Source organism: Colletotrichum fioriniae (genome assembly GCF_027942845.1).
Source record: "Colletotrichum fioriniae strain IMI 355084 chromosome Unknown scaffold_13, whole genome shotgun sequence".
Taxonomy (NCBI): domain Eukaryota; kingdom Fungi; phylum Ascomycota; class Sordariomycetes; order Glomerellales; family Glomerellaceae; genus Colletotrichum; species Colletotrichum fioriniae.
This window is the reverse complement of record NW_027076849.1, coordinates 615,644-634,332: the sequence shown is the minus strand read 5'-3', so window position 1 is coordinate 634,332 and position 18,689 is coordinate 615,644. Positions and strand designations below refer to the sequence as shown.

General features: G+C 49.7%; 5 protein-coding genes across 5 annotated transcripts; 2 read left to right on the top strand and 3 right to left on the bottom strand.

Moving 5' to 3' along the window:
• Nucleotides 1–682: 682 nt before the first annotated feature.
• On the bottom strand, nt 683–1,447 carry N0V96_009921 (uncharacterized protein; the record flags this gene model as incomplete). Its single annotated transcript, XM_053197383.2, has 2 exons — nt 683–1,290; nt 1,342–1,447. The coding sequence occupies 2 exons, from the start codon at nt 1,445–1,447 to the stop codon at nt 683–685; spliced, it is 714 nt and encodes a 237-aa protein (XP_053045261.2).
• Nucleotides 1,448–4,085: 2,638 nt separating this feature from the next.
• N0V96_009920 (uncharacterized protein) lies at nt 4,086–4,613 on the top strand (the record flags this gene model as incomplete). Its single annotated transcript, XM_053197384.2, has 1 exon — nt 4,086–4,613. The coding sequence occupies one exon, from the start codon at nt 4,086–4,088 to the stop codon at nt 4,611–4,613; it is 528 nt and encodes a 175-aa protein (XP_053045262.2).
• A 3,030-nt stretch (nt 4,614–7,643) lies between these two features.
• On the bottom strand, nt 7,644–8,420 carry N0V96_009919 (uncharacterized protein; the record flags this gene model as incomplete). Its single annotated transcript, XM_053197385.2, has 1 exon — nt 7,644–8,420. The coding sequence occupies one exon, from the start codon at nt 8,418–8,420 to the stop codon at nt 7,644–7,646; it is 777 nt and encodes a 258-aa protein (XP_053045263.2).
• A 1,475-nt stretch (nt 8,421–9,895) lies between these two features.
• Nucleotides 9,896–11,073, bottom strand: N0V96_009918 (uncharacterized protein; the record flags this gene model as incomplete). Its single annotated transcript, XM_053197386.2, has 3 exons — nt 9,896–10,555; nt 10,611–10,740; nt 10,808–11,073. 3 exons carry the CDS (start codon nt 11,071–11,073, stop codon nt 9,896–9,898), a joined length of 1,056 nt encoding a protein of 351 aa, XP_053045264.2.
• A 614-nt stretch (nt 11,074–11,687) lies between these two features.
• On the top strand, nt 11,688–17,792 carry N0V96_009917 (uncharacterized protein; the record flags this gene model as incomplete). Its single annotated transcript, XM_053197387.2, has 5 exons — nt 11,688–12,235; nt 12,290–12,803; nt 12,857–12,980; nt 13,030–13,142; nt 13,194–17,792. 5 exons carry the CDS (start codon nt 11,688–11,690, stop codon nt 17,790–17,792), a joined length of 5,898 nt encoding a protein of 1,965 aa, XP_053045265.2.
• Between the last annotated feature and the right edge of the window lie 897 nt (nt 17,793–18,689).

The window sequence follows — 18,689 nt, the reverse complement described above, 5'->3', positions numbered from 1 at the left end:
ATATGCTTACATTCCCTGTTCAGGTCTTCGCCGCATCCATCTGCTTTAGCACGAACTCATAGCAGCGCGTTCTTGCTTTCTGGCTTGATGAGGTCGGCGACTTCATCCATAGCGGGAATCGTGTATAGCTACGGGTCATCCCATAACATCACTGGCTTGGTCTGGTGGATTGCAAGCGGTGTTGCAGTCCTGGGATGTCTGAATAGTCGCATTGTGAACGAAGGGAACGGCCACGAAATCTGGCTGACTGGTGACACTGAGTAAGGTAGAGCGAGGGCTGTTTTACCTTTCGGGCGATTAGTATCAATATCTCAATGAGATGCATGCAACATATCACTTATGGTTCTTTTCAGTGTAAAAGTCCTCTACGCCATGCATACTTGGTGGCTTTCAATTTCTCCCACATCCAACGTCATGGTCAAAACCCGTCCAACCGTTTCCATTGCTGGGACGCCGTTGATACTCAATCGCTCCTTGGCATCGCAATAAAATAATTGTAAGGCGAAACAAGAGTTTTGATTTCAGTGACTAGTCTGCTGTTGAAGCTACTACGTCTAGCGTAATCAAGAAAAACTCCAGCAAATACCGCCGATTTCCTGAGGAGACAATTTGTAACCTTTACCACTACTTGTCTGTTCCATACAATTCCATCAGTTTTGAAGTAATAGAATTCGAACAGGGATTACTCCATGTCCTCGTCAGTCACGAAGGCACGCTTCTCCTCAGTGACAAAGCCTCTCTTGTGGGGCTCAGTGATAAAAGAGCGCTTCTCCTCGGTGACAAATCCACGTTTCTCGGGTTCAGTCACAAAGCTGCGCTTGTCTTCGGTCACGAAGGCCCTCTTCTCGGGCTCCGTAACAAAGCCGCGCTTATCCTCAGTGACAAAACCGCGCTTCTCTGTAATAAAAGATCTCTTCTCAGGCTCAGTGACGAAGCTCCTCTTCTCTTCGGTGACGAAGCCGCGCTTCTCGGGCTCAGTGACAAAGCTACGCTTCTCTGGCTCAGTGACGAAACTGCGCTTGTCCTCAGTAACGAACCCGCGCTTTTCGGGTTCGGTGACGAAGCTGCGCTTGTCCTCGGTGACAAACGACCTCTTTTCGGGCTCCGTAACGAAGCCGCGCTTGTTCATCTCAGGCTCCGTGACGAATCCACGCTTCTCCTCAGTAACAAAGCCTCTTTTCTCTATTTCATCTTCGGTGACGAACCCGCGCTTGTCCTCTGTGACGAAGGAGCGTCTCTCTGGCTCAGTCACAAACTCGCGCTTGTCTTCGGTGACGAACGCGCGTGAATCTTTATTTGTTAGTTAAGTAACTCATTTCGAAGAGTGTTTTTCATATGTACCAAGCTCGTCAGTGAGGAAGGCCCGTTTCTCCTCTCTCTGGATGGCCGGTGCAGCAATAGCAGTGGCTGCAAGAATCGCAACGGAAGTAAGGGCGGTGAATCTCATTATGCCGTTATTCACTGATAATAGTAGAGAGTATTTGGTTTATTGTTGTTGTTGCTGTTGTTGTCTGATTGGTTAGATAGTGATGCGGTAAGGAGGAAGACGTGGGATGTAGCCCGGTCATATATGCCGTGCCTACCTCCTCTTCCAGCTTGTCTTGCGAAATCCTCGCCTCAGACGAGCAGACCTAGTCACGTTATCTGCGGTAATTGATTACCTCAAGGTTCGTTGGAATATCTCCATTTGCACATATTAGCTTAGAGAAGACTGATTAATGTTCCGGCTCGAGCCGTACATCCGCGGAACCGCGTATCACCAAGAGCATACCTAGCAACAATGACTCGATTAGGAAAGGTTGCCTTGTAGAATCGCGTTACTTTCTTGCTCCCGTGATCCCAAAAAGGATCCCCGCCACGTTTGAGTGCTCGTATGCAGCTCTGACAAGGCCAAGATGATAGTTTGGGCACGCACACAAAACTCTTCCAACCTTGAGCTTGCTGGGTGGGATGACGGAAGCTTAAATGGCGGCAAGTGGGATGCTTTTGAGAACATGTAGTTGCCCTGCTACGTTTGGTTCTGGAAACCATGATCCTTATTGTGAACCTAGTTGTGACGCGAAATTCTGACGACACTGTCGCTCTCGGTTATTGACACTAGTGCTGGACTGACTTTGACTGCCCAATGATGGATTAGTTCCCGATAGTCTAGACTGTGGTTTGTATCGTACTCAGGGTATTATGACTGACTTGAAACGAACCCCGGTGCTCACGCATGAGGGTCAGAGGACTTTACATTTCCTGTTATGTTTTGTGCAATTGCAATGGTAGTGATGCCTTGACCATCATGGCGAGCCCGAGAACGAAGTCATTCGCTATTCATTTTGCTACTAGGTCTACCCCAAAATACTCTATGGAGGGGTTTTATTCCCTTGGCTTGTGATCAAATTCCTTATTCGCCCCGTGGATGTGAGAATGCCCATGGACTTCAGCTAGCTGTCCGTCACTACCAAGCCCCTTCTCCACTCCAGGCTTTAAGTCGAATTGATGAACGGAAATATCGCTAGGTGGTCGACAAGAAGTAAAGCGTGGCCAGTAAGGGATGCTTACATGGTCCTTGGGTCTCGCGTAGTCCTGCATCAACGCATGGTCTAGGCACTGGTGGTAGTCGATGGTGCCAGAGACCAGACCGTGCGCGATCTTGACCTCTTTCTTCCACAGGAATGCACAAGAGTAGAGATGGAACTCCCAAGTCGTCCATGCCTGCCCTTGGTTGATGTTTTCTACCTCAGACCAGGATAGCTCGGTGGTCGAGTTCCGAGACGCAAAGAACTTCCATGGGCGAGTCTGGCGGAACTCGGCATCTAGAGCCGAGTCAAAACATTGCGGAGGTTGCCATGTCGCCGTGTATGACTCGAACTTGCACCCACGTGATAATGCGGCGGGAGCGTCTCTGCCGCAAGGGAATTTGTCCTTGAGTAGGCTGGTGATGAGCCCAAGGTTGGTATCAGAGTGGCCGTGATCCCCGTGTTCGGTCCCGTAAAATGGAGAGAAGGGAACTAGAAGAGTGACAAGGGTGCAGATAGATGAGCCCAGAAGAAAAAGAAGAAGTCGTACACAAGGTGAAAGGCTATTGTCGATATTTCTGTCGAGCCTCATGGTTTTTTCGCGGTGATTTGCCATGATTCAACGATGATAGCGTTGCGTCCTGGAGGTGCGTGATAGGCAATCTCGTCGAAAGGGCAATAGATAAGATATGTCAACGTTGCATGACATTTGTTCCTGGTCCAACACCTCGTGGGGTTAATATCTTCCACGTCATCTTCCCTGATTCGGCTTGTAGCTAGGATATGTTGCTCGCTTACAGCAATAACAGGGCGATCAAGAAGAAAGTCTCCGTATCGTCTGCCCAGCTCCTCCTACAGGTCGATTAACTTCCGAAACTGACGTCCATATATCGTTAGTGCAGTTTTAGTGCCCCTTCCAGCATGCAGTTCCACTTGTTTACTCGGTATGATCCCGGTCAGAAGGAACAAGCTCTTCATTTAGGTTCCGTGCTCGGTTAGTCCTTGGGATGTTCTCGACTTTGTGTTTAAGCTTTGAACTGTGATACACTTCACAAGGGCCACGGCGGGAGCTTGGAGAATCTCTCGGGTTCCGCACCCATGCTTTACAGGTGAAGTACTTAGCATTTTTCGTGCATTCTGCCGGGTAAGGTAGTTGTTGCAAAATCTGGAAGGCAGAACTCTCAGTCAAGCAAGCCCATCTCACATATCCTGTAGTCATCGGGAAAAGCTATACTCTTGGGATAGAGGCTGTCAATGTCTTCTTGTACAACTGCCACATGTGAAGCAACGTAATAAACACCACTCTACTGTTTTTACGCGACTTTTCTATCTCAGTACTAAACAATGTCAACCACCACGGAGCATAGCAACGAAGCGGAGGAGAGGCTCTTGTCCTCTCAGTCCAGCAGCTATGATGACGACATACTGGAAGAAATCGCATCCAAGCAAGTGTTAAATCATTATCCAAGACGATTCCCTTGGAGGAAGATCTTCCAAGGAATTGGCTACTCCATATCTGGAGCTATCTTGGTCTTTTCATTTGCTTTGGCGGCATACTTCATAGACTCACCCACGAAGATGTCTACCATCGTTCCAGAATGGAGCGTCGTCGACGGTGGACAGACCTTTCGCGCCTGGGAGCCTTCTTCAGCCTGCGGAACCACGCCCGTCGAAGCCCACGCAGCAGGTTGCATCTACGATGACGTTCTGCTCCACTGGATGCCGACGCAATGCTCTTCTCCCGAGCTTATCGACGAATTTGAGCACGTATGGCCGTGGGAGTTCTTTGAAGACCAAAACGCCACAAGGCCGGTCGCTTTACCGCAGGTTATGGAGGGCACGCAAGACATCAAATGGGTGTCTATGGATCTTCATCGCTGGCATTGCGTCGCAACATGGAAGATTCTCAGCAGCGCCGCACGATGGAAAACGACAGTTCCGGCCTATGCTATTAACTGGAATCACTCGACACACTGCGCCGATCACGTGTTGATCAACATGCACGTCGAAGACCCGTTTGCCATCAACTCACATCTTGACATCGAGTACACACCATGTGTGACTCTAGCAGAGGATAGGTCACTAGAGAGGGTAAGCGAGTGGTGAGACCTTCGTGTCACAGGGCATCTCGCCAGGAAGTCTTTAATTAGGTCAAAGCCATAGCCACTTTAAGGCAGCGTACTTGTGGTGCAATCAGATCAACACAGATAAACACAAAGGAAACATGTTCAATCCCGAAAATGGATTCATAACTCATACCACTTCTTTTGTGAACGAGAGTTGACAGATGTCTTACACACTAATAGTAGCAGAACGATTCTTGGTGGCTGAATAAGACATGTACTCGAATAGGATGCACCGTCCTTCTATTACCTGGTAACTGATTTCACTACCTAGGTTCATCTGGCTTGTAGTGGTCTAAAACGTGACAGCAAATCTCTCTCTAGCTGCCTGACCATATCTTTGAAGTAGCCATGGAACTGGGCAGAGCAAAAGTGAGACGAACCCTAATAGACTACTTCCCCATCCAAGTCCGAGCCGGTTGAACAATGACTCGCCTGCGAGTGGTAGGAATGCACCAACAATACAGCGGAAAATTGTAGATGCCGCTATCGCAGAAGCAGCGTACTTCGTAAACGCGTCAATCAAATATGTGTGCAGCGGCATCTGGGCGCTCAGTTAGTGTCTGGAAGGTAACATGAGAAGATTTAGTTAGACCCACCATAATCAGGATCAGTCCGGCTCCAAGAAGTGCAGAACCAATGATGGGGAGTATCCAGTGCAACTTGTACTGCGCAGTCCAGCCGTAGAAGAACAGCCCCAAAGGTGTAAGCAGAATCGACCTGGCCATGATCGGAAGTCGGAATTCAGGCTCACGATGTCCATCGTTGCGTGCCGTTCGTTTATTAGCCATGCGGTCGTTGAAGATTGCGTTACAAACCGCTCCAGCACTGAAGCCTACGCCTAGCCCAAGGTAAACTAAACCGACTGTGCCCAACGAAAAGCCGTACTCCGAAGTGAAGACTGGAGTGAATGTTGTCAAGAGTATGTACTACCTGCCGTCAGTTTCACGCCTCATTAAGTAGATATTCCGTGATACCCACCATGTATCCGTATGCTAAAGCAAGTATGCTGGAGAGAACAAGCACAATTGGGCTCAAGAAAAACATCTTGACAGGCCGCACTAGTGCGTTTAAAAGGAGTGTACTTGGACTCAACGCCGACTTTTCACCCAGCGCTACGGAAATGCTTTCAGGATGAGCTTTTCTCAATGTCACTGCACGCTGATGTAGCAGTCTTGGAGGATACGTCTCCCGCAAACAGAGGAAGCAAATTAACGTAAAGGCCCCGGACTGTGGTTCTTGTTTAGCAAAAGAAATCACGGTACGCAACAAGCACTCACAGGGATCGCAGTGACCCAGAAGATCCATCGCCAGCCTAAATCTTGTGAGATATAGCCGGCCGCGACAGGTCCAAGTGCTGGCCCAAGGATGGGACCGACAAAGTAAACGCTGACCACCAAGCCTCGCCGCTCAGGTCGGATGAGATCAGCTATGGTGCCACCACCGATAGCTAGGGGAGCTGCACCCGAGGCGCCAGAGAGAAAACGGAAGATAATGAGGGCTGGCAAATTTGGTGATACGGCGCTTAGGGCACTAAAGAGAGTGAACAGAACATTTGAACTGTGGTAAATGGGTAGTCTCCCATATAGCTCGGATAGAGGAGCAAAAAAGCTGGCAAGAATTGGTTGATTACCATGACAAGCTTCAATACCTGGAGGCCAAAAGAACTCACATTGGCCCAATAGCATATCCTAGAACAAAGATAGATACGATGAAGGAGGAGAGGACTTTGCTGTCGCTATGGAATTCGGCCATCATGTCCGGAACTCCAGGTGCACACATGGCGGAGGCAATGGACCTATCGAGCCACATCATTCACAGTTAGCTAGTTTCTTTTATCTTCGTTTCCGTTCCGTGTAGGCACCTGGATTGACTTACGCGATAAAGGTCAAGACACTGACAAGTCCTACGTTGATGCATTTTCGAGTTGTTGACCAGTTCATTGGCTTATTTTCGTCTTCCTCCCCATTCCAGTCCACAACGATATCGCCATCTTCATCCTGCCGCTCGGCGCCAATTTCGACCTGCTTCTCAGTAGTCATCCTTGGGGTTTGAGATGTTGCCAGCGATTGTTCTCAGCGATTTGACAAACCAACTGAATCAACGCATACGAAATCTTGGCCAGCCAGGGCAGCGGAAAGTTCAACAGTGACATACTTACTTGGTATTCAATCTAGGGATTCCGCGTATTGTTTTTCAACATGGATTGCCATGTAGGTTCAAACTATCAACAACCCTGAAGCCTCATACAAATTATAGCATCGTCGGGGAAAAGCAAAAGTACCCCGAAACTTTCCTTCTCACCCGAAGTTGCGACGAAGCCCCCACATCACGACTCACGATACTTCAGCTCATCCTAGATGTTCTCTCCCCATCTGCTTCGTCTCGACCAACAGACGTAAGATAGACACGAGCAAGCGGCGAGGATCGTGCCGCCACCCGAATAGAGTTGCCTTTTTTCCGCTGCTACAAGTGTGACTCTTGTATCCGTAAAGACGTGTCTTACGCTCCCCATTTGGAACAGAGTTTTCCACTTTGAGTGTTTCCGGGGCAGCATGCAGGAAAGTATCCCCTCAGAGGTGCAATTAGGCGAAATCATACTCGCTCCTAAACTCCTAGACAGAAACCTTTATACCTGATTATTAACAAACCACGTGGAAAATTTCTGCCTACTAGTTGCCAGTTAGCCGCAGAGTCGAACGTCTATTACAGCCTCGCTTTAGGTTACGAGTAGCCTCAAAACCTCATTGCGGATGTTTCACGGGGTTTCCGCCTCGATTATAGCCATGCTTTCTATTAGACGTGGAGATCTATTTCCGGTAATTCAGTCTGATCACCTCTATTTCTTTACAATATCACAAGTATGTGACAATAGAATCCGCGGTTAGGTCGGCTATCAAGTGGCGTGATCTGATCTCATTAGACTTGGTGTACCAGGCATAAAGACGAAGGATTCGTCATGTGCAACCGAAACCGAAGTTACAGGCACTGTACCAAGGATTACAATCACGAGCTATTCGGCCACCGTTGCCAGGAAAACTCTCTGCAGGCCAGAATCCCTCAACTCCCCCGTAGTCCAATCAACATGATCGAATCCAGATGCCTTGAAAGCATCTCGCCATACCGTCTCGTCAGCCGTTGCATGCTTTCTCCCGTCGCTGAACAACCACCATCCCTCAAACAGCCCAAACACAAAGTCAGCCCAACACAAACGCTCCTGCACCTCCATCACCAGTGCAAACCCGCCAGGTCGTAAGAATTGCCGCGTATTGGTAAGTGACCTTACCATGTCGGGGGTTGCGTGAACTGCGTTTACAGCGATGACTATGTCTTGAGTGCCTGCGAGGTCTACAGGTGGTGGCTTCTCGATGTCCTGTGTTCGATAGTTCATGAAGGGGTATTCTTGGAACTTTCGCGCAGCCTGAGCAATGAAGCCGTGTGCCAGATCGGTGAAAGTGTATTCGACAGGAACTTTCGATTTAGCGAGCAACGGGGCGAGCCATTTGGCTGTGCCCCCTGTTCCAGCTCCGAGCTCTAGGATATTGAGCTGAGAGTCGTGGGGGACGGTGACGGTCTTAGTGAAGCGGGTCATGAAGTCTTCCATGAGCTTGTGAAAGGCCTTGCTCGGATGCGCCGCACCGTAGATGTCTTCAAGATACTCGCGCCCCTCCGGAGATCCAAAAATCGATCGGACGCCATCGGTGCGGCCCACATAGATCTCGGCGAGGTTGTTGCCGGCGTGAGCCACAAGCTTGTTCAGAGATGTATATGTCGGAAAGTCATTGAGCATCTGTTGAAGGGCGTCTTTTGAATTTCCAGTTGGGATGGGTGCATCTGTCCTGATGTATGAATCTCCTTCTCGGCGCACAAGTCCTGCATCTGAAAGCATTTCATAGCAGAAGTCGAGCTGTTTCTGTACGGCAGCGGTGCATTTAATCGGTCTCAGCTTCTGTCCTGGCTTCGTACGCGCAATATCGCATCGCAATTTTTGAAATGATTTTATGATCAGCTGGACGATAAACAATTTTTGTCGAGAATGGACGTTTTCATAATAGCCCGCAAATCCGCAGTCGGTGACAATCCTGTCCGTACTATCTCTCGTTTCTTTGAAGGATTCCACGGCCAGCATTCTGCCGTCTGGTGCTGATTGACTCTGAATCATGACTGCGACTTTGATGAGGAGGATTGGACTGTTGTGTCCTTGATATGGCGCTGCTTTCAACCGGGGCAAGTAGTACGAGAGTGATCATAAGCACGACGATTCAGTACCGGAGCTGTCAATCCATCACTCATGTGGGGAGGGAGGACCACCGGTCCGGCTCGGAGGTCACTTACTCGTGTCGAACCGCTTCTGGGTGCCTCGAACAAGTGAGTCGCAATTTCATCACTAAAAGTACGTGCAATAGTAAGATAAATTCTACGTAATCCCCGTCAATACGATTAATACGGTACTATTTAAACTACCTTAGCTGGTAGAACTGTTTCCACACAAACGTCGAATGTAGAGAGTAACAAGGTGACGGGTTTTGATCAAGGGTAGCGTTGGAGAGTTTGTACGGGTGTAGCTAATACGCGCGGCTTAGTTTTCCGGTGTCAACTCTCCCACGTCGGCTTCTATTCTATTATATTATTCCCTTCAATATTCTGCGTTCAATTAGATACCTCCTAAAACAAAAACAGGGTCTATTTTATTCATCTGAATGCTATTGACAACGCGATGTACGTATTCTACTCTGTTGTCGATGCCTCTATCGAAGCGAACTGGGATAAAGCACGACCTGTTGCACTATGATTCCGCGTGGAAGCGTAGGTGAGGCCTACCCCCAAGAAGTGAGTTGCTTGGGTCTGTCTTGATATTCCTGTACAATCTAGGTTCGCCGCTACCTCTCGGATTACCCGGAGTCTTGACTGACTACCTAGAGGTTCCCGAGTCCGGAGCAACACTGATAGGTGAGTGGCTCAATCGGTTCCGAGTTGACGGACCGCATTGGGTCGGATTTCGGCAGGGCGTCGCAGGACTTAGCGAGAGTTACTTCAGGCGGCTTAATGCGCGAGTCAGTGATCGCCTCCCTAATCGACCACTCACTCTCCATAGCTCATGCCTCAAAGAGTTGATGAACTCGGTGCAAAGAGTGAAGACTACCTCACTGTCCAGACTTCTGCTGGTCAGTTTCAGAAACCTTTCTTCGGAAATCGAGGCATCATTCTCACGATACTACATAATTGGCCAAAATGAAGTCTGATATTGAATCTACGTGTACATATCTATGATGCAATCGTGTATACCAACTTGCCAGCACTCACGTTTCCTTGCTTCAGGTACTGGATGCCATGAAGAACACCCTGTAATCCATCGCCGCCTTCATTAACAATTTGCCTAGCAGGCCGAAATTTGTCTTCCTGCAACAGCTTCTCACTTACACCCCAGAACATCTTCCCAAACTCGTAGTCGTCATGTCTAGGCTCAATGACGGTCTCCTTCTCTATTGTCTCTCCTAGAATCGTGTACCCCAAGGTTGTAGAGCATTCGATCTTTGGATTAATCTTCTTGACGATGGAGGGAACCAAGTATAACAGGCTGCTGTAGTGCCCGCCTCGCACCGACATCGCCGCGGCGCATATCCGTGCAGATTGGGCTGTCGCAATGCAGTCCCAGGCGTACCTCAACCTTCCCTTCGTGAAACTCTTAACTTGCTCTGCACAGTCCTCTGCTTTGTAGTCAACGCAGAAGTCAGCCCCCAAAGCCTTCATGTAGTCGAAGTTCTTGGGCGAACAAGTCACGATGACTGTGCAGTTGGACATTCTGGCAAATTGAATGCCCATGATTCCCGACGCAGTGCTTCCGCCGTAAATCATTAGGGGGATAGGCTCTGGTGACGGCTTGGTAGGTAGCGGCAGTGCTAGAGACTGGTAAAGTCCTTGGCCCTACATCTGATTTTAGCGAGGATACGTGAGTAGCGAGCAAGGATCAAGCACCAACCACCGCTACTAGGCCAGACGTAATTGCCGCCGCCTCAGTGTCATCAACATGATCAGGTATCTTCATCTGCAGGCTCGCCTTTGCAATAAGATACTCTGCAAATGCACCGTCTTCCTTCTGTCTCATGTTCCTGTCAGAAGGTCAGAAACATTCTTTATTATGATGGCCCCAGTGGCAGGAAGAAACATATCACTTACGAGCCATTAACAATCCCAAATACTCTGTCGCCAACTTTGAAGTCCTTGTCCACTCCACTGCCGACTTCGACGACAACGCCTGAATATTCGAGGCCTGGTCGCGTTCCAGTGGGATTGCCAACCCACATGAAGTCAATGTGCTTCCAGTCAGATGGATTGATGGCGACAGCAGTAGTTTTAACGAGGATGTATCCATCTCGTAGCTGGGGAATAGGCGCAGTGGCTATTGCCGCCTTACCACGACCTTCAATGATGATAGTCTTCATGTTGTCTGGGAGAGTGGAAGCCATCGTGGCCCAAGATGTGCGCTGATGAGTGATGCCGAATTTTCGGCTGTGGCAGCGCTGTAGGAGAGCTATAGGTTGAATCTCCCTCTGCTGGCGCGAACGTTACATGACACTCAGGTACATGCCCTAATGAAGTGGGAATTGAATTCCGTCTATCCAAGTAACTTGCCTAATTCAGTGGCCGATGTCTCTCGGAGTGATGAACTTGATGCTATAATCCATCTCGGACCGCAGATTGTGCAAGGACCGGGCCCTCATGAGGTGTTCGCAAGTCGATTCTTGCAGCCAATCACATTAGACGGAAACAGTATGGTTCTCGGAATTCGAGCAATAGACTTTCGCAAACCTCGGACTCAACCATTGTGGCAACATAGTGGAAGTCTTCTGGAATACCGAAATCAACTCCGTCGCGACCTTGTTCATCTCTTGTTAAGATGCTCTACATTAGCGTCGAACTAATTTGGTTGGCCTTGTAACCCAAACCATAATACACAGCCAAAACTACACGATATCCTTTACTAGGCTGGCATTTGACTCTCACTCAGCAGGCGTTTGCGGGCTTTTACCATCAGTTCGGTACCAAAATTCAAACAATGTCACCAAAGTCGGGCGCCGCCACGCCTTCATCCGAGATGGACACCTCCAACCCAATCGCCATCGTGGGAATGGCCGTGAGGCTTCCCGGTGGCGTGAAGAACACAGAAGACTTCTGGAACCTGATGATGAATAAGCAAAGCGGTCTCATCCCCATCCCTAAAGAGAGATGGAACAGCGAAGGCTTCTACAGTCCTGTTGCGAAATGGGGAACCGTTCAAAACAAAGAGGCTTACATGTTCAGCCAAGCCGATAATGACCTTACAAAGTTTGATGCCTCTTACTTCACATGTGGTGAGAAGGAAATCGAGCGCATGGACCCCATGCAAAGACAACTGCTAGAGATCGCGCGCGAATGTCTGGACAATGCCGGCGAGACTAACTGGCGCGGCCAAGAAATTGGCTGTTACGTCGGCAACTTCTCATCAGATTGGCAAGATGACTTGTCCATGGACCCGCACGCTTCTGGCCTATACCGAGGATCTGGCTACCTCGACTTCTTACAGCCTAACCGTGTGTCATATGAGTATGGCTGGACTGGCCCGAGGTCAGTAGCATATCCTATGTGAGTAAAGCTTCGGAAAGACTAACATCCTTCAAGTATGCTTGTCAAGACTGGGTGCTCCTCATCCATGGTCGCTCTACACCTAGCTGCTGAAGCCGTTCAAAACGGAACCTGCAAGTCGGCAATGGCTCTTGGATGCAACCTCATCACATCAGTCATCACATCTATTGTCTTCACAGAAACCGGTGTCTTGTCTCCCAGCGGCAAATGTAAAACCTTCGATCTGCTTGCCGATGGGTACGGCCGCGGTGAAGCCGTCAATGCTGTCTACGTCAAGAGACTAAGCGATGCTCTAAGAGACGGTAACCCAGTCAGAGCCATCCTTAGAGCAAGCGGCACCAACAATGATGGTCGATCCAACGGTATCATGAGTCCAAACACTTACTTGCAAGAGGCCTTGATTCGAAAGACTTACGAGAAGGCCGGTCTACCATTCAACAAGACGGCCTTCTTCGAGTGCCATGGCACTGGTACTCCTACTGGTGACCCGCTTGAGGTGGCAGCAGTCGCTCGGATCTGGAAGGATCACGATGGTGTGATGATTGGTGCTGTAAGTCCACCATTACTCAAACCAGGCTCGAGGTCTTCTTCTAACGTTACCAGGTCAAACCCAATGTCGGACATTCAGAAGGTGCGGCAGGCTTGACAAGTGTCATCAAGGCAGTCCTCGCGTTGGAAAACCGAGTGATTCCGCCAAACATCTACATGGAAAACCCCAATCCAAGGAGTGAGTCCATCCAAAATAGCCTGCTCATCACAAACTAACATCATCACAGTTCCATGGGATGAGGCAAAGCTTTCGGTTCCAACCGAGCCAACTTTCTGGCCTGCAGATAGAGACGAGCGTATCAGTGTCAACTCTTTTGGTGTAGCTGGCTCCAATGCTCATGTAAGATCGCTGTACTTATCCTTGCGAAAATTCCCGCTGATTGTTTTCAAGGTCATTCTGGAGTCGTACGAGGGTTGGCAAAAGCTTCAAGATGATGCCAGCTCCATCAGCTCAGACTCCGGCGTTAGCGTTCGCTCTCTTGGCCAGCGACTCTTGTTATTTTCCGCTGCCCACTTGAATTCTCTCGAAAAGCAGGTGGACCAACACAAGCAATACATTGAGACAAAGAGCGCTGATTTGGACGACCTTGCTTACACTCTGGGCCATCATCGTGACCACCTCAGCTGCAGGGCCTATGCTATTGCCAACGAGGAGGGCGCCTTTGACCCGAGCAGCTTCAAGCGCAAGCCAACCACCGCCCGGCGGCTCATTCTTACCTTCACTGGACAGGGTGTACACTGGGCTGGTATGGGGAAATCTCTGATCGAAACCAATGAGGTGTTCCGTGGATCCATCAGGAAGCTAGACATTTGGCTCCAGTCACTTTCTGAAGAACACCGGCCAACCTGGACCTTGGAGAAGGAGCTGTGTATCGACGATGACTCTAGCAGGGTTGGCCAGCGAGGATACTCTCACCCTTGCGCAACTGCCGTTCAGATAGCGTTGGTCGACGTTCTCGCTAGCCTCGGGGTTCGTCCTGATGCTGTTACTGGCCATTCTGGAGGAGAGGCTGCTGCTGCCTATGCCGCTGGCAGTGTCTCTGCCGAAGCGGCCATGGCAGTTGCCTACTTCCGTGGCTGGCTCTTGGTCAATGGCACAGTTCCCCATGGTACCATGGCTGCTGTCAGTCTTGGCCCGAAGGAAGTCGAGCCTTTCTTAATCCCAGGTGTGGTTATCGGGTGCGAGAACAGTCACCTCAACTCCACGCTGTCAGGTGACCCTGTATGCATCCAACACTGCGTTGACCAGATCATGCGCCGCTACCCCGACGTCAAGGCCAAGGTTCTCAACCTGGAGACATCCTTCCACTCCCCATGGATCGAGCCTTTGGCAGGGCCATACGAGGAGCTTCTGAAGCCATACCTCGCCGATGCCAAGGCTCCGACAGTTCCCCACTTCTCGAGCGTCACCGGTCTTGAGATGACCGAAGCTGAGTTTGGAGCCAACTACTGGCGACGAAACTTTGTTCAGCCTGTGTTGTTTAATACGGCGATGCGGGCGATCTTGAAGAGTAACAACAACAACCTCTTTGTTGAGGTCGGCCCCCATCCGGCTCTTCAACGCCCCATCAGTGAGATTCTTCGCAACGTACCCGAGTCTTCCTGCGAATACATCAGCACTCTCCGCCGTGCTGAAGACACTAACCTGTCTATGCTCCGTCTGGCTGGCGAGCTCTTTGTACAAGGAGCTCCGGTCGACATGTCCACTATCATATCCAAGGGCAGAGTTTTGACTGACCTGCCGACCTATCCTTGGCTCCACGACGTGACTTATATGGATGAACCTCGAAATCCTTCCCGTTACAAGCAAAGAAAGCATACCAGACACGTGCTTCTCGGTGCTAGAGTTCTTGAGGGCAATGATATTGAGCCTGCCTGGCGAAACATGCTTGACCTCAAGGAAGTTCCGTGGTTGATGGATCACATCGTCAATGGTCAGATCGTCTTCCCTGGAGCTGGCTACGTGGCAATGGCGGGAGAAGCCATGCGTCAGGTAGCCAGTGGCTCAGATGCGTACACCATTAGGGATATGTCAATCATCACTGGCATGACTGTTCCTAAAGAGAAGAAGATGGAACTTTACACGCGCATGATTCCGGAAGACAAGCCAAGCAATGAAGGCCAATGGTACAACTTCAAGATCATGTCCTACGATGGATACGCCTGGGTCACGCACTGCTCCGGCTTCATCCGTTCTGGAGCTGAGGCAGAGAAGACCTCTATCACAAACTCTCAAGCCCAGCAAGAATTTGCTCGCGAGATCGACGCTGAGGGCTGGTACAGGGCCGTAAAGGCCGTTGGCATTGACTGGCAGACCGCCTTCCAAGGGCTTGAGCAGATCACCGCGAACACAGTCAACAGGGAAGCCACAGCGACAGTGTATGACTTTGAAGACACAACGCACTATGCTGCTCATCCGACGCTCTTGGATCAAATGCTTCAGATTAACCTCGTGGCGCAGACGCATGGCCAAAAGCGGCGCCTGGACAGCATCCTGCTCCCTACTTTCATCTCGCGGCTGGGTGTGCTCGGGAACCAGGACCTCTGTATGAGAGCTTATGGCAGTATACAGGAGGATGCTAAAGGCATGAACGCGAACGCTGCAATCTACACAGATGAAGGTCGTCCCACGGTGTATCTGGAAGGCCTCTCCTACTCTGAGCTACCTGTCGCCAAGCGCGAAGAAGTTCTCCTTGGAAGCACCTTTGAATGGCGAGAGGACATTACCATGCTGGACTCCCTTGCAGAAGTTGGGATCACCAACTCAACCTTTGCCAAAGACATTACCGAAGCAATTTCTCTCCTCGGCTTCAAGTCTCCGGACTCGAAGGTCTTGGAGATTGGATCTGGATCAACCGACATTACTCGACTTGCTCTTAATGCTCTGCAACCTACCCATCACAAGCGACTTTACTCCGAATACACCTATGTGTGCACCTCTGAAGAGCAAGTTGAACAAGTCACAGAGTCTGTTGCGACTCTAGAATGTGATAGCGTCTCGGTCGTTGATCTCGAGCAACTTTGCATGTGCAACACGACTGACATTGTCCTCTTGTCGCTTTCGACCTTGTTGTCGGACGACCGCTACTTGCTTGATGATTTGACAGAGCTCAAATCACTTCAGACTGCTGGAAGTCGACTGGTCATTCACAACGACGGCATTGCAACCGGCGAAACCTCCAATAGTGAAAGGATCAGCCAGAGACTGAACAGCCTTGGCTACGTCCTTCATTCACAGACATCGACTGGTTTGATACTCGCTGAGCCAGTGAAGCGTGTCAAGATGGAAAAGAGCACAAACGTCACCATTCTGGCATACGACTCGAAGGAAGGCAATGACCTAGCCAATGGCGTCAAGTCACAATTCGAGTCCAAGGGGTTTACTGTGCAAGTCTCCCACCAGCACACAGTTCCTGCAGATGGGTCTCTCGTCATCTCACTCCTGGATCTTACTGGAAACACAATTTACAATCTGAGCGCCGAGACATTCCGACCTTTCATGGACAGTCTATGCAACTTGCGCGGTTCTCTCATTTGGGTCATCCCTACTGTTCATGGCGTTTGCAAGGATGCCGAGCCAGCCATGATCCAGGGCACTGCCAGGACCGTTCGCATGGAGAACAAGGCGGACATTACTCTTGTCGAAGTCGATGATATTTCAAGATCAGGAAATGGCATTTCCAAAGCTCTATTCAATATTGTTCAGAGCCTGCCAAATCGTCGCAAAGGCGGAGAGTTGGATGCGGACTTTGACTACGCCATCGTGGACGGCAAGGTTCAAATCCCTCGCATGTACTGGTTCGGCTTCTCCGAGCCTGAAATTAGCAAGACGCTTCCATCAACGAAAGAAGCTCCCATGTTTCGGGAAGACGTCTCGTACCTTCTTATCGGTGGGTTTGGCGGCCTTGGTCGATCTGTGGCCACTTGGCTTCTCGAGCATGGAGCTCGCAACCTCGTCTTCCTGTCGAGATCCGCTGGCAGTGCTGATAACGAGCCCTTCGTTAAAGAGCTCGAGAGCTATCCTGGCTCCGTTATAAAGACAGTTTCCGGAGACGTCAGCAATGCCGATGACGTTCTCAAGGCAATCAATGAAGCTCCCAAGCCCGTCGCCGGAGTGATGCAACTATCTCTCATTCTCAAGGACAACTCCACTGCTGATATGACTTGGGAGGAGTGGAGTGGAGTAGTTGATCCTAGGGTCCGTGGTACCTGGAACGTACATCAAGCACTTCTGGATGCGAACATTCCGTTGGACTTTTTCGTCATCTTCGGCTCTGGTGGTGGGCACACTGGTTACTATGGCCAAGCCAACTACAGTGCGGCCAATACCTACCTTGACGCTTTTGTTGAATACCGCCATCACCTTGGTCTTCCAGCCTCCATCATCGATCTTGGTGTGGTTGGTGACGTCGGATACCTCCTCGAGCGGGACGATCTCTATGAGGGCTTCAGGAATGGTGGCTTCTTCTTCTTGAAGGAGCAGGACGTTCTCGACTCTGCGGCCATCGCTGTGGCTAATTCCTCCGGAGGGCCGTACAGCAGCTTCTGTCTTGGAGGACTCTCTGAGAAGCCCCTTTCTGACCCCTCTAATCGTGTCAACTGGAAGAGAGATGTTCGCTTCGCTCAGTCTCATTATTTTCACAAGTCGAATGTCGCAAGCCCTGGAGAGGCTAAGGAGAATGATGAGGCCGAGACATTCATCTCGCTCGCCAGATCAGATCCCGCTACTCTCCGAGACAGCGCGACAGTCACGAGCCTCGCTGGCTTCATCAGTGCCACTCTCAGTCACCTTATGCTGAGGCCAGTTGAGGATTTCCCCCTTACTGAGAATTTGACCTCGATTGGTTTGGACTCCATCATTTCGATCGAGTTAGTGGACTGGATTCATCAACAATTTCACATTGGTTTGACTTCTATGGAAGTCACGCAGTGTACTTCTTTAATGCATCTCGCTGAGAAGATCATCGAGGAAGTCATTTCATCCGTGTGATTAGAGTAAATTGTCATCAGACCTTTGTGCAAGGGTGCGATTCTCGAGGGTGGCAACATCGTTGTCTTCATTAGGCTAGCTTTATAGTTAGGTCATAAGAAATTCAAAGAGACTGTACGTCTTGTTTCCAGTCCAGAATTCGCAACCGCTATGAAAACACAACTGTCAGACTTTATAACCTCTTCAATCATACCTGAAGCCCGACTCTTTCAGTAGAGGTGGAAGCTGGTATTGACGTGCATAGACGCCTCAGCATTCCACACGAGTTGCGACTTCACACCAAATTGAATCGGTATCGAGAGGAAACATGTTTAGAACCTTTATAAATCGCTATTTCCGAAGTCTACAAGTATGTATCATGCTATGGAGCTGTTTGGTCTCATCTCTACTACTTCTTCATCTAGCTCTCTTTCGTCGGGTTCTCTTTCATCAAGGGAATCTTGCTCTACTACCTCATATCGACCTTTTCGTAGCCATTTCCACTCCTTTGCTGAAGAGACAACGATCAAGCTGGTTACGACGCCGCCTATTCCAATCAAGGTCAACAAATTAACTTGAGAATGGAATACAATCCAATCCAGTAACAACGCCCATCCGACTTGAGAGTAAATCATGATGGTAGCAGCTGATGAGACGTCATTGGCTATGCCTGCAGTGAGGAGAAACTCCTAGAAACGCACGTAGTGTTATTCAAGAACGTGTAACAGTATACTTGCCAGGATTTTGTATACTAACCATTATAAAACCGAAGATGCCAAGAGGTATCAACTTTACCCACGACAGAACTGTCGTTGTGAGATGAACGCTATCCATCAGGAGAAATGCCACTGTGGAAACAATGACAATCGTCCAAGCGAAGTACATGATACTCATCAAAGGGTGTTCGCGTGTACCGAT